Source organism: Eulemur rufifrons, chromosome 2 (assembly GCF_041146395.1).
Source record: "Eulemur rufifrons isolate Redbay chromosome 2, OSU_ERuf_1, whole genome shotgun sequence".
NCBI lineage: Eukaryota > Metazoa > Chordata > Mammalia > Primates > Lemuridae > Eulemur > Eulemur rufifrons.
In genome coordinates, this window is record NC_090984.1 from 41,870,553 (window position 1) to 41,885,018 (window position 14,466).

At 34.2% G+C, this 14,466-nt stretch overlaps 1 protein-coding gene across 9 annotated transcripts in view; it reads left to right on the forward strand.

Annotated features, from left to right (window-relative positions):
- DMXL2 (Dmx like 2) overlaps positions 1-14,466 on the forward strand; it is a 143,159-nt gene that overhangs the window by 45,508 nt on the left and 83,185 nt on the right. For all 9 annotated transcript variants that reach the window (XR_011231639.1, XR_011231638.1, XM_069459866.1 and 6 more), the window contains exons 7-8: positions 9,364-9,542; positions 11,021-11,204. Coding sequence is in view for 7 of the 9 variants with exons in the window: in XM_069459866.1 (XP_069315967.1) it covers positions 9,364-9,542; positions 11,021-11,204 (363 nt within the window). In the remaining 2 variants the exon portion in view is untranslated. The remainder of the gene's footprint in view (positions 1-9,363; positions 9,543-11,020; positions 11,205-14,466) is intronic.

A 14,466-nucleotide genomic window follows, 5' to 3' on the forward strand; every position in this document is an offset into this window, starting at 1 on the left:
TTTGTTCTATTTGTTACTTACATTTCTTAGCATTATCATTTAGTAAAGTCATTCATTCCTTTGATTTAACAAGTTCTTAGTAAGTGAAGCTGTGGGTAATGTAATATAGGACCAATTCCGCGTGATCAGAGAGCTGCTCTAGAGTCATACTGGAATGCAGCTTTATAGTATTCCCAGGTAGTCATTCTCTGACATCAGCTTGGATATTGTGTACGCTATGCATCATTTGGAGCATGTTTTCCTATTACCGTCTTCCAAATATCTGCCTTACTAATATAAACAGTTGATCATACATATGTCATATGTATGATATACCATATCCTTATAATAAAGTTAGCTACAGAAAAAATGTTAAGAAAATCATAAGGAAGAAAAAATATATTTGCTAATTATTAGGTGGAAGTCGATCATCATAAAGTCATCATCTTCATTGTCTTCATATTGAGTAGGCTGAGGAGGAGGAGGAAAAAGAGGTGTTGGTCTTGCTGTCTCAGGGGTGGTAGAGGTAAAAGAAAATCCATGTGTAAGCAGACCTGCTCAGTTTAAACCCATGTTGTTTGAGAGTGAGCTGTACTTTAACATATGTATTGTCTAATGTATTATATTTTCATTGTTGAACTGGTTATAAGAAAAGGCATTTCAGAATTCTAGCAATCTACACTTGTAAGGCAGATGAGAATCTTTCATAGTTGTATTCACATCATGATAAATCCCTTTATATATATGTAAAATTGATAGTACATTGTTGGAGGAGAAACTAATTTGGAATTATACCTGAAATTAACAACCTTCATGCGCGTGTTAAGCAAATCCATATGGAACACATCCATATACCCTGAACTTCTATGCTCTGACAATCTTGTGATGAAGATGACAGAAAAGGTTATTGTCCTCATAGAACTTTACTTCTAGTAAGGAAATAGAAAAAAACATCAAATATTAACAAGAGCTATCCAGAAAATTAAGACAGGATGATGTAGTAGTGTGACTGGGTGTCTATCAGAGAGGGTGATCTTTTAGAGAAAGTTTTACTGAGGAGATAACTTCAAACTGAGAGTTGAATAACGTGGAGGAGACAACTGTGTGAAATTTGGGGGAAAGTGTGTTTTTGGCCAAGGGAACACAAGTGCAAATGCTCTGAGATAGGAATTAGCAGGGCTTGTTAAAGAACAACCTAAAGCTAGAGTGTAGTGGCTAAACCAAAGTTTGAAATGTATCCAGGTTGAGATGTCAAATAGGATAAAATAGTCAGAAATTCTCTGGAGAGGTCAGGGTTACAGATACAGAGTTTGAATTCATTAGCCAAAAGGTGGTGTTTAAAGTCCTACGCCCGAGTGCAATGAACTAGGGAGAAAATGTATGTTAAAGAAGAGAATGGGATTCAGGATTAAATCCCAGGATCCTTGAACATTAAGAAGTAGGGGTGGGAAAGGAAGAGAAGCCTGCGAAGGATGCTGAGAAGGAGTGGTCACTAGGGTAGAGGAAAACCAGGAGAATGTGACAGAGAAATTAAGAAAAATACTCAGTGAGGGGATAGCCAGTTAATTCTGTCAAATGACTTAGAACACATGGGAGAAAAGTTTGAACATATATAGATAGTACAGGCGTAACTATGCATAAATTAAAATATAAACTTAAACTCTTGTGGAATCATAGGATTTTAGTGATCTTAGCAATCATAGAGGATTTTTAGGGATAAAGTCTACTTCTCTCTCTGCTCCCCCACTGCCATTACTCTTGTTAGCATCTTCTTGGCTGTTGGACCTTTACAGTAGTCTCTTAAGTGGATGCCCGGCAGCTATCCTCTAATCAGTTGTCTCACAGCAGCCAGGCACGTGAACATACCACTCCTGTTCATAAAGCTTCTCTGATGACTTCTGTTGCTCATAAGTTGAAGATCACAGTCCTCACCATGGTCTGTGAGGCTCTGCTGTATGCTGTGCCTCTCCAGCTTCATTCCCACCTTAATGCCCACCACACTGATGGCCTTTCAGGGCCTTGAGTATGCCAAGCTTTTTATTGCTGTCCAGTCTTTTTATGTGCCATTCTCTCTGCTCATCCTTTCCTTTTCTTTGTCTGGCTATCTTTTATCCTTCAACTTTAAATATCACTTCCTTAAGGAAACATCTGATGTCCCAGGCAAGATCAAATCTCCTAATTAAATACTTTCCTAGTACCCTCTGCTTCTTATTTGTAGTGCTTATCACAACTATAATTAAAACAATAATTTGTATTCTTATTTAATGTTGTTTTCCCTTGTAGAGAATAAGCTCTATGCAATTAGCAAGTATATTTTGTTACTTTTGTCTCCTCCTGTGCCCCAACTATATTCCTAGAAGTTCACACAGTGGCTGCATTCAATAAATAGTTGTTATTTGAATGAATCTTGTAACTATTCCATAGTTGTACAACCAGATAATAGCAAATCATCATAATCCATTTGTATGTTGCAGACTGATTTTGTTTTTAAGTCTGAAAATGGTCTCAAAGCCATTGAATTTGCTCACAGTGAAATTTGGTTCTTTAATAAATCTGTATCTGGACATGATCAAATGTAGTATAATAACTGGTTCTTATGAGATATACTAAAAGATGTAATTAGATTGAATTAAGAATAGTATCAGCCAGGCTTGGTGGTTCATGCCTGTAATCCTAGCACTCTGGGAGGCTGAGGTAGGAGGATTGCTTGAGCTCAGGAGTTCGAGACCAGCCTGAGCAAGAGTGAGACCCCTGTCTCTACTAAAAACAGAAAAATTAGCTGGGCATGGTGGTACGCGCCTGTAGTCCCAGCTTCTTGGGAGGCTGAGGCAAGAGGATCATTTGAGCCCAGGAGTTTGAGGTTGCTGCGAGCTAAGATGGAGCCACTGCGCTCTACCCGGGGCAACGGAGTGAGACTCTGTCTTAAAAAAAAAAAAATAGTATTGATACAAACTACAAGATGCTTACCCCTCCCTAAAAGAGACAAATGAACTGTTAAAGTACCCACAAAAAATGTAATTTCTTTTCCATATTCTTTCCTTTTTGTAGAGGATTTTCCTCATATATTCATTGTGTTTCTGACTCTCTTTTGGTGTCAGCTGTGTGTTAGAGCTGCCTAAACTTTGGGACTATTTTAGGATGTATTGTCTTTTGACAGAGTCACTTGGTACTTTAAAAACTATTAATGACCCATGTAAGATAATGAGTGAGTATTCATTGTTTGAACATCTTCTGAATATTTAAACTCTCTTCCCTAATGAATTTGAAAGATGCCTTTGTGCTTCAAATAGAAGCAATAAGACTAAAAGCCCTTCCCTTTAAATGGGGCAACTAGATTTTGAGCTCCTCAAAGGTGGTTCCCCTCTGTTTGTATACTCCAAAGTGCCTAATGTCTTCTTTCTTTGAATTTTTGTTACACATAGCTTTAGCAATTAATTATTGAGTATTTTTTTCCACAATATTAGTCATGTCCCCCTAAGCTTCTTATATACAATTCTCCTAAGAGCTAAGTGTTTCATAATTCCTTATGGAAAGAATGCTTTACTGGTAAGGATCCTATGGAGGTTAAGCAAATGTGTCTTGTATTTAAAAAGCTTATTTCTTCATGTTTTTGAGAAGAGACCACACATAATCAAGATTTTTCTTGATAAAAAGAATAGAAACTAACTTTGGGATGTTGGGGCAGTTTTTCTGTTTTTATTTTATTTTTTGCACAATCTGTTCTGCTTCTGTTAATAAAGCCAAGTTTGTCTGACTTGATAAAAACAGATGGTCACCGTGTGGATCTCCCCCTAGAAGGCATTTTCCACCGCCTCTGCTAAACATGGCAGGATTTCAGTTCAGGTTTTGTGGGACTCAAATCCAATTACTTCCAGGATTTTTAATGTTATAGTTCATTGAGCACTTTTTGCTGGTAAAATCTATTTTTTTTATAAATGTGGTAAATTAAATTTTTCTTGGGCTTAAGAATATTTTAAATTTTTATCTGAGCTTAAAGTAAAATCTTATGTATTATAGAGCCTTTTCTTCCCACAAGACACACCTAATTAAATCCTCAGCTCAAGAATTGCTTTTCTTTGGTTTGCTTGCTGGGAGGTGTTTATTGGAATTCAGTTTGTTTATGTTCATAAAATTTATCTCAGAACACTTGTTTTATAACAATTGACTATTTTGTAAAATTTGGAAATGATTTAAAATACATTGTTTTCTTGAGAAAACAGGAATTTTTTTTGAATTCTATTACACAGTGTGGTGAATATAGTTAATAAGAGTATTGTACATTTCAAAATTGCTAAGAGAGTAAATTTCAAGTGTTCCCACTGTAAAAGATGTTAAGTGTTTGAGGTGATGGGTATGTTAACTAGCTTGATTTTAATTAGTCCATATTGTATTCAGAAATTATAACATCACTTTGTACCTCATAGATTTATACAATTATAAACTGTCAACTTACAATTTAAAAAACACAACATTTTCTTTAAGGGAGGAGTATGCCTTTGAGTGAAAAACTGGGCTTTCCAAGGGCTGGGATGAGATGATTTCTTAAGGAGGGTGATTTTGGCAGGAAAGAAAGGAGAAGGCTACAGAGTGTTCCCGGCAGCTTTTCCTCCTCTTGAAAGTGCTTCGGTTATTTAAGGATTGACTTAACCTTCTTTATTCCCTTGAAAAATGGAAATATTTTTACTGTTTTTAACATGATATGAATTTAATATAAAAAACATTCATAGACAATGAAATTCCCCTGCCAAATAGCTCAGCGCCCCAATAAAAATGTCATTGTTTTCTATTAAATGTACATCCCTTCAGAATTTTCGATGCTTTTGTAAACCACACAGAAATGTGTGTGTACGTTTTACATATGCTCAAATGAGATCAGGTTCTTAACCTGATTACTTAATATATTATAGATAGATTGCCATGTCAATACACGTATATGTGTATTCTTTTTAAAAGTAACATAGTTTTCCATTATGTGAATAAATGTACTATAATTTAACATAACTAGACAACTATTGATAAACATTAAGTGGTTCTAATTTTTTCTATTATTATTAAAAATGAACACTCTTGTACATAAATCTTATTTTTTTCTTTTAAAAATTAAGTTTATTGAGGCATAATTTACATAAAATACAATATATATTTTAAGTGTAAGGTTCAATGAGTTTTGATGAATTTAAAGACCCATGTAATCATAACCACCATTAAGGTATAGGACATTTTCATCATCTCAGAAGGTTTCCTTTTTCTTCTTCCCTCACTGCCATCCCTGGTTCCAGGCGGTAGCTCCTCTGCTTTCTATCACTATTATTAGATTTGTCTTTCCTAGAATTACACACTATTGAAGCTGTGTAATATGTACTCTTTTGTGTCTGGCTTCTTGCACTTACAGTAATGTTTTTGAGATTCATCCACTTTGTTGTCTGTATCAATAGTTTGTTCTTGAGTTGTATTCCATTTTATGGGTATACCACAACTTACTTATCCTTTCATCTGTTGATGGACTTTTGGGTTGTTTGGAGTTTTAGGCTAAAATGAGCAAAGCCACTGTGACCGTGCATCTGCAATTCTTTGTGTAGACGTTTAAGAAAAATTCTCATGGGTGAAGAACACCTACGAGTGAAATTGGTGGGTCATATGGTACTTTACAAAAAAGTGCCAAACCCTTTCCAAAATTGTACCATTTTGCATGCCTACCAGCAGTTGAATAATTTCAGTTGCTTCATTTTCTTGCCAACATTTGGTTTTATTTGCCTTGTTAATATTAAGTGTCAGCCTTTGGTATTAATCTGTTTCTACAGAAAAGCCTGCTGAGATTTTGATTGTGTTTACACCGAATCTCATCAGTTTGGGAAGAATTGACTTCTTAGTAATACTGATGCTCTTAGTCTTATTAATATTATGGGGTTACATCCTGATAAACCCATCCTAAGTTGAAAATATCACAAGTCAGTTTTTGAGGAGCATACTTAATGTGTATCGCTTTCGCACCATCATAAATTAGCAAATTTTGTAAGTTGAACCATTGTAAGTTAGAGACAGTCGGTATTTGGTGTTCAGGTCTATGAACATGATTATGGTATATTTCTCTGTTTTGGTCTTCTTTAATCACTTAACGTTAAGTAGTTTTCAGTGTACAATATCTTGTGCATAATTTATCTTCCTAATGTAAAAGGTATTTTCTTAATATTGCATTTTCAATTGTTAACATATAAAAATAGAATTGATTTAAAAATTTTGATCTTTAATCTTATGACCTTATTTAGTTCTAGCAACTTTTTTGAGTAGATTCCTCAGAATTTTTTATGTGTATAATAATGTGAATAAAGACTACTTCTTCCTTTCTAATGTATGTCTTTTATTTTTTCCCTTACCCATTTTATTGCAAGTACTAGGACCTCTAGTATAATGTTGAATAGAATTGGTGAGAGTAGATATCCTTGTATTGCTCCCAATTTTATGGGAAAAGCATTCAGTTTTTCACCATTATATGTAGCTGTAGGTTTACCGTGGATGCCCTTGATCAGGTTGAGGATATTCCCTTCTATTCCTTTTATTCCTAGTTTGCTGAGAGCTTTTTTCTTTTTCCCATGAGTGAATTTTTAATTTTGTCAGTTACTGCTTTTTCTGCATATATTGAAGTGATCATATGAGTTTTCTTTTTTTGTTCTGTTAATATGATGGATTACAATGAGTTTTCAAATGTTAAACTCACCTTGCTTTGCTGAGTAAACTCCACTTGGTCATGATTTTAATATACTGCTGGATTAGGTTTGCTAATAATTTATTACAGAGTTTTGAATCTGTGTTCGTCATTAATTTGTAGTTTTCTTTTCTTTTTTTTTTTTTTGAGACAGAGTCTCGCTCTGTTGCCCGGGCTAGAGTGAGTGCCGTGGCGTCAGCCTAGCTCACAGCAACCTCAATCTCCTGAGCTCAAGGGATCCTCCTGTCTCAGCCTCCCGAGTAGCTGGGACTACAGGCATGCACCACCATGCCCCGCTAATTTTTTCTATATATTTTTAGCTGTCCATATAATTTCTTTCTATTTTTAGTAGAGATGGGGTCTCGCTCTTGCTCAGGCTGGTCTCGAACTCCTGAGCTCAAACGATCCGCCCACCTCGGCCTCCCAGAGTGCTAGGATTACAGGCGTGAGCCACCGCGCCCGGCCTGTAGTTTTCTTATGTCTTTGTTTTGGTTTTGGTATCTGGGTAATAATGCTGGTCTTATGCAATGAGTCCTTTTCCTCAATTTTCTGAAACAATTTGTGGGGGATGTGTGCTATTTCTTCCTTGTTTGGTAAAATTAATCAGTGAAGCCTCTGGATCCAAGTTTTAGTTGCAGTTTTAGGTTTGATTTTTTTTTGAGATTTCAAATTATGAATTCAACATCTTTAATAGATGTAAGACTATTCATGTTTTCTGTTTCTTTTGTCAATTTTGGAAATTGTATGTTTCAAGAAATTGGTTAATTTTACCTAAATTGTGAAATTTATTGGCATGAATTATTCATAATATTCTCTTATTTTTTTTTAATGTTTGTGGAATCTCTTTCATTCTTGATATGGGTAATTTGTGTTTCTCTGTAAATATTTTTTGATCAGTCTGCTGGAGGATTATAAATTTTATTGATCTTGTCTAAAAATAGCTTTTAGATTTACTGATTTCTCTTTACTTTTTGTATTTTATTTAATTGATTTCAGTTCTTCCTTACATTTATTTACAGTGAGTTCATTTATAGTGAGTTCCTTATATCTATTTATAGTAGGTTCTAGTAAAAGCTCACTTCTTTTACTAGATGGTTAAAGTGGAAGCTTAGACCATTGATTTGAGACCTTTTTTCTTCTCTAATATGAGCATTTAAAGCTATAAATTTCCTATGCACTGATGTACCTGCAGCCTCCCATTTTGATATGTTGTGCTTTCATTTTAATTCATATTTTAAACATATTTAAAATTTCACTTATAATTTAGAAATTTTGTTTAGCTTTCAAATATTTGGGAATTTTTAAGCTATCTTTATGTTATTGATTGCTAATTTAATTCTTTTGTGGCTTTAGAGTTTCAGGCAGGAAGAGATGAATGTGGGACTGCTTCATTTGAGAAGGGAAACTGGTGGGAATGGGAAACGGGGTTGGATACCATCTGCTTGTGGGGCTCTTTGCATTTCTTTTCTGACTTCTGAGGGGCTCTGAGGTACTACTTGGGTTTTTGTGGTGCACAGTCTGAAACCACAGCCATATAATGTGCTATAAATTTGTTTACATTAAAGTGATGCAAAGATGAAGAAGATACTTGGAGGAAAGCAGCTAGTACATCATTAAGTGGTTGTTTTACATTAAGCACTTTAAAAGATTTGCTGTATAATTAAAATATCCAAACGAAGCATTAATGGAAACATACATTTTATTATGCAGTATAAATTAAGAATGAGTACCAAGATAGTAAAAACAGAAGTTTTTGTCTAGTCCAGATGAAAATATTTGGCCCTATGCACACTTTTCAGGAATATATAATTTCAGTGTTTCTTAGAGATTGTATTTTTGCATAAATGGTAACATTTATTGTTTCCCTTAACACACTCTTTATTATTGATTATAAATCTCTATAATGCAGATAGTTTCTGTTAAAGAAAATACAATTAGTAGGCCTTTAACAAAATTGTTAGGACCAGTAGAATGATAGAGTCAGTGCCGACTGTTATACCTGTAATATTCTAAGTGGGCATAGAGATGGTTCCTGACAGCTACCTAAATGCTTTCTCTTCATTTAGAGTAGGGATCACAGAACCATGGCCCACAAACTAAGAGTGATTTTTTTACCCTTTTAAAGGGTTGTAAGAACAAAATGAAGAAGAATCTGTGTCACAGACCAGTGTGGCCCATAAAGTTTAACTTATTTGTTATCTGGCCCTTTACAGAAAGAGTTTGCTGATTGTTTATGTCAAGCAAGAAACAGTTCAAATTTAAGAAGGATTTCACCATCATAGACCACTTCAGAAAGGAAAGGATAGTAACAATGACTGTTAGAGTAACATGGACCTTTCTTATCTTAATTAAGTTATCTTAATTAACTTATCCAAGGAGCTATCATCAGAATCTTTTTTCTACAGTGACCTATGTATATCTAAGTGGGGGAATTTGGCATCAGTGTACATTAGAAAAATGCCATTATACAGAGAAGACTGATAATGAATAAACTGTCCATTTATTTTTCAAAAATAGTATTCTTTAGAGTAATAAACTTCATGTTAGGTTTGGTATTATACTATGTATAGGTCTCACATTAGTTTGTAGATACAACTTAATTTTTAAAACTTTTTCAAGTCACTTCAATTGTGAATTATATATGTACAAATTGATTTTATATTGACCTCTGTATTTTGCAGGATGATTGTCTTTTGAAAGTATGGTATCCTATGACTGGTTGGAAGTCTTCAATTATACCTCAGGATCATCATGAAGTGAAAAGGAGACAGGCTTCTACTCAGTTTTCCTTTGTTTACTTGGCACATCCCCGAGCCGTGACAGGTTTTTCATGGCGTAAAACTAGCAAGTATATGCCCAGGTAAGATAAATGTATCACATAACGTTAGTTTGTATGCTTATATGTTTATAAAAATAATGAAAATAAAGTCCTTTTCTTATTGACATGGTCATGATTATTAGTATAGGTTCTGAAGTCAGGCTGCCTGAATTCAAATCCTACTGTTGTAATTAGGTTCATGAACTTTTGACTAAATTTCTTAAGCTCTCTATGCCTCAGTTTTTCTCTCTGTAGAATGAGGACAGTAATAGTACCTACCTTAGAGAATTGTTGTGAGACTGAAATGTGTTTGTGTGTGTGAAGTGCTTAGTACAGGCCTTTGCACATACTATGTGCCAGGCCATGGAATTGTTAGTAGTAACTGCAGTACTAGAAGATTCTAGCAAGAAAATGTTTACAAGTTACAGGAAAACACACATTGAAGGTTATTAAAGCATAGTAATAAACTGACAATAATATGCATGGTGTTAAAGCATATAATGTACAGTGAATAAAGTAGCCAGGTTGTGTTTTTTTTTTTTTTTTTTTTTTTTTAACTATTAGGGCTGCCAACAGAACTTTCTCAAAAGATTTTTTTATTTTAAGTTTTTCCTCATTGTTGTGGCATCTCTTAAAGATATTTGGAAGATTAGATAAACTGCAAAACAGCTCATACAAAAAAAGCTGTTGGGCACTCAGAAGCTTGCTTAGAAATCTATTCATTCTTGAGGGAGGGTTATTTCAACAATGTATCTGAGAACTGTTTACACCTGATATGAAATACAGCACACATTATAGAGATGCTCAGTAAATGATGATTTAGTAAAGTAAAAGGAAAATTTATATATTTTCAGAATCCAAATAAAAGGTTTATTCTGCTTAAGTTATTTGAATCTATTGATAACATTTGTAAAATATTTTAGACTCAGATTCTATGTAAGCATTTTTTAAAGGGGAATGATTTTTTTTCTTTTATAACAGTTAAGTCACTATAGCTGCTTGTTGTAATGCCATTTTTACTTAATAGAAATTGATTTATAGTTTGAAATGATATTCTCCTTAGAGTTTTATTGTGAAGATGCTCATTTGTTTACCTATCATAACTGTTTGGATTATAGGAAGGATAATATAAAATCATGGCACTATTGCCATAAACCAGATAGTTTAATTACATTTAACGATCTTTTATTATGATCATTCTGTAAGTTGCAATTATTAAGTTTTCTTTTGTTGTTTGTTTTGCTTAGAAGAAACTAATATTCTTCCAGAGCCTAGTTTTCAAGCAGCACATGTATAATCTGGCATTAATTTCTATTTTCTTTTTCAAGGCTGTTTCCTGGTTTTATGATGGTCACAGTGATACTGTGTCTGATTTCAAGCTCTTTGATTGATTACTTTGTCCCATACAGTGTTTTGTACTAATGTCATCTTTAACATGAATAACCAAATATTAATAGCCTTTAATTAATTGATGGCATTGATATTCACAGTACTCTCTATTTATTTCTCTTCGTTGTTAGGGGTTCTGTCTGTAATGTGTTATTAACTTCATGCCATGATGGTGTGTGCCGGCTGTGGGCAGAAACCTTATTACCAGAAGACTGTCTTTTGGGTGAGCAGATTTGTGAGACGACCACTTCCAGCGTTGCCAGTAATCTTCCTGATGCTGGAAGACATAAAGACAGAATACAACATGCTCTTGAGGTATTATATTGTTTAAGTTTTGTCTTTAAAATGAATTTTGAAGATATGTGAGTCTGGTGGAAATTCATAAGCTAAGATACAGATGGCACACATGGTATATGTAATGATGAAATTAGTAGGAATAAATTCTCATTTATACTTGTGAGACTACTCATTTTATACTACTGTGAAGCCAAATACAGATAGTAATGCTCTCAGACATATATTGTAGGTAAACAATATAATTTTAATTCCTTTGTTTTGCATGTCAAATGTGAAAATCTGTAGGAGTAAGTAGCTTTGATTAAAGCATGTAAAGGTCCTTGAAATTAGTTGTAATTAAAAATATTTTGCTTTTGTTTCATGAGGATTAAATTTTATTTTTATTGTTCTAATTAAAAATGACTATTTTGTTCCTTAAAATTAAGATATTATGTTTTAGGATATTAGACACAAATGAACTCATGTACTTGTTTTGCATGGTTGAATATTTTGAAAGTGAAATAATTTTTCTAATTTTTAAGTACAATATGAAATAAAAGTAGTTTATAAGAAATTATATTGTTTATAATATGTAGTATAAACTATTATGTCCAATATGATTAGGAAATAAAATGAGACAGACACATTATTCAGAATTACCAGGAATGTATTATAGTAAACATAGATTACTATATTCTTATGACTGTTATTATATAAGAAATATATGCTTATTCTAAAGATAGATTAAGAAAAGGAGAAAAAATACAGAATTTATAATCCAGCTATTCCAGTTATGTGTGAATATATATTTTTCTTTATTTACAGAATTGAGATCATATTATACAATAATGCTTTATAACTTGTTTTTTATACTTAATATGTTCTAATCAGTAATATACATTACTGGTTATACTTGTACATTATGTATTAACAGTTTAATGGTTGCATAGCTAAAGTGGCTTTGCCAGAAATGTTATATGAATTTGATAGGTTAAGGAGGTGGTCCTTAAAAGTTTTATTTAAAGTGGCTGCTCTGATACTGTCTATGATTGGGCACTATTTATATATATTTTTCAATGTTCAATCAAAACCACAATGAGGTATCACTTATCTTCAGTGAGAATGGCCTTTGTCTAAAAGTCCCAAAACAATAAATGTTGGTGTGGATGTGGAGAGATAGGAACACTCATACGCTGCTGATGGGACTGCAAACTAGTGCAACCTCTGTGGAAAACAATATGGAGATACCGCAAAGAGATACAAGTAGAACTACCATTTGATCCAGCAATCCCATTACTGGGTATCTGCCCAAAAGAACAAAAGACATTCTATAAAAAAGACTTCTGCACTGGAATGTTTATAGCAGCACAATTCACAATTGCAAAGATGTGGAAACAACCCAAGTGCCCATTAATACATGAGTGAACTAATAGTATGTGGTATATGTATACCATGGAGTTCTAGTCAGCCACAAAAAACAGTGGTGATCTAGCACATCTTGTATTATCCTGGATAGAGCTGGAACCCATACTACTAAGTGAAGTATTCCAAGAATGGAAAAACAAGCACCACATGTACTCACCATCAAATTGGTATTAACTGATCAACACTTAGGTGCACATACAGTAATAACATTCATCAGGTGTTGGGCAGATGGGAGGGGGAAGGAGGGAATGGGTATATATACACCTAGTGGGTGTGGCGTACACCGTCTGAGAGATGGACACGTTTGAAACTCTGACTCACAAGGGCAGATATACGTAACCTAAACAGTTATCTTTTATTTTGATACTGAAATTTAGTGGGACAGAGTGCTTAATTTTTAACTAGATGTTTATAATCATTATGTATGCTTGTGGAACATATTTTATCTTCAAATTACATAGGAGCCTTTGGAGGCTAAGGGCTTTTAGACATCTTTGCATCCTCCATTGTACCTAATATATTGCTTTTTAAGTATTTGTTAAATTACTGTTATGTAAAATAAAACAAAACTATAAGTAAACATGTAATCAGTGATTTGACATATTTCTACTGTCTTTTAATAATGTTGTTAATTAATAATGTTAAAATAGTTTCTAAAAGAAAAGGCCTGACTTATGAGCTGTTTTGATTTCTGACATCCTTTCCTATAAAACTCCTAACTGCTCAGTCTATATAATTGTATATATTCTTAAATTATACCTTTTTGTTCCTAGGAGAAAATAGCCAGTATTAGATCAGTCTTGCCAATCTAATTTAAAATAATGGTAAAGGTCAAAGATCTAGTGAAAATAATCTGATAGACAGTTTGGACAAGCAGGTCTCTAATGCCCATCTTAACCCTGTTAGCAATGAAATAAGCAACTCCATGGCAGGGAAACCAGAGGCAAGGAACACACCATTGAACTGATACTGTTTTCTATACGCAAAAGGATAAGGGTTGTAGAAATAGAAAGGAAGGACCAGATATGTAGAGAAAAACTTTAATGGAGAAAGAATTGATGACATGTTGCACTTTATTCAATTGAATGTGGGGAGCAAAGGAGAATAATTATTATGAAGTGTGGTATTGGGGGTGGGTTAAGTTACAATATAAGGAATTCTTGTGAGGTGGGGTTATGATGTGGAGAAAAGATCATGTTAAGAGTGACATGGCCCCATGTCCAGAACAGTCTACATGCTCAGTTGTGCTAAAGAAGAATTTTTATCACATAGATATGAAGGCTGTCCAGAAAGTGTCCAGCCATTGTTAGTAAAAATGGTTTGCGTGACATTGATGTAACCTGGCAGCCAAGGAGAGTGGACTGTATTATGCATGCGTGAACAACAATGACTTCACTGGACTAGTCAGTGGGGTGCTCGACACAGTTGAGTGAGCACGTGTACTGTATGGCCGTCACATAAGAAATAACTGAGCCAGTAGAGCAACAAACCTGCATCAAATTTTGCGTTAAGCTTGAACATTCCTCTGCGGAAACCACTGGGATGATTCAGAAGGGTTTCGGGGATGTTGCAAATGAGTGCCACGCAAATAAAAGTGTGGCAAAAATGCTTCAAAGATGGTCGAAAATCTGTTGAAAGTGATCCATGTTTTGGAAGGCCTGCAGTAAGCAGAACACCTGAGAATGCTGAACGTGCACGGATTAGGTTAAGAGACGCTAGGAGAACTGTGTGAGGTCCCAAAGTACCTACTTTGAAGGGGAATGGGATGTCACTGTCCTGTGTACAATGTTTCTTTTATCTTGTATCTTCTTCAGTAAATGTCTCTATTTTTCATATTACATGGCTTGATACTTTCTGGACAGCCCTCCTATATCTA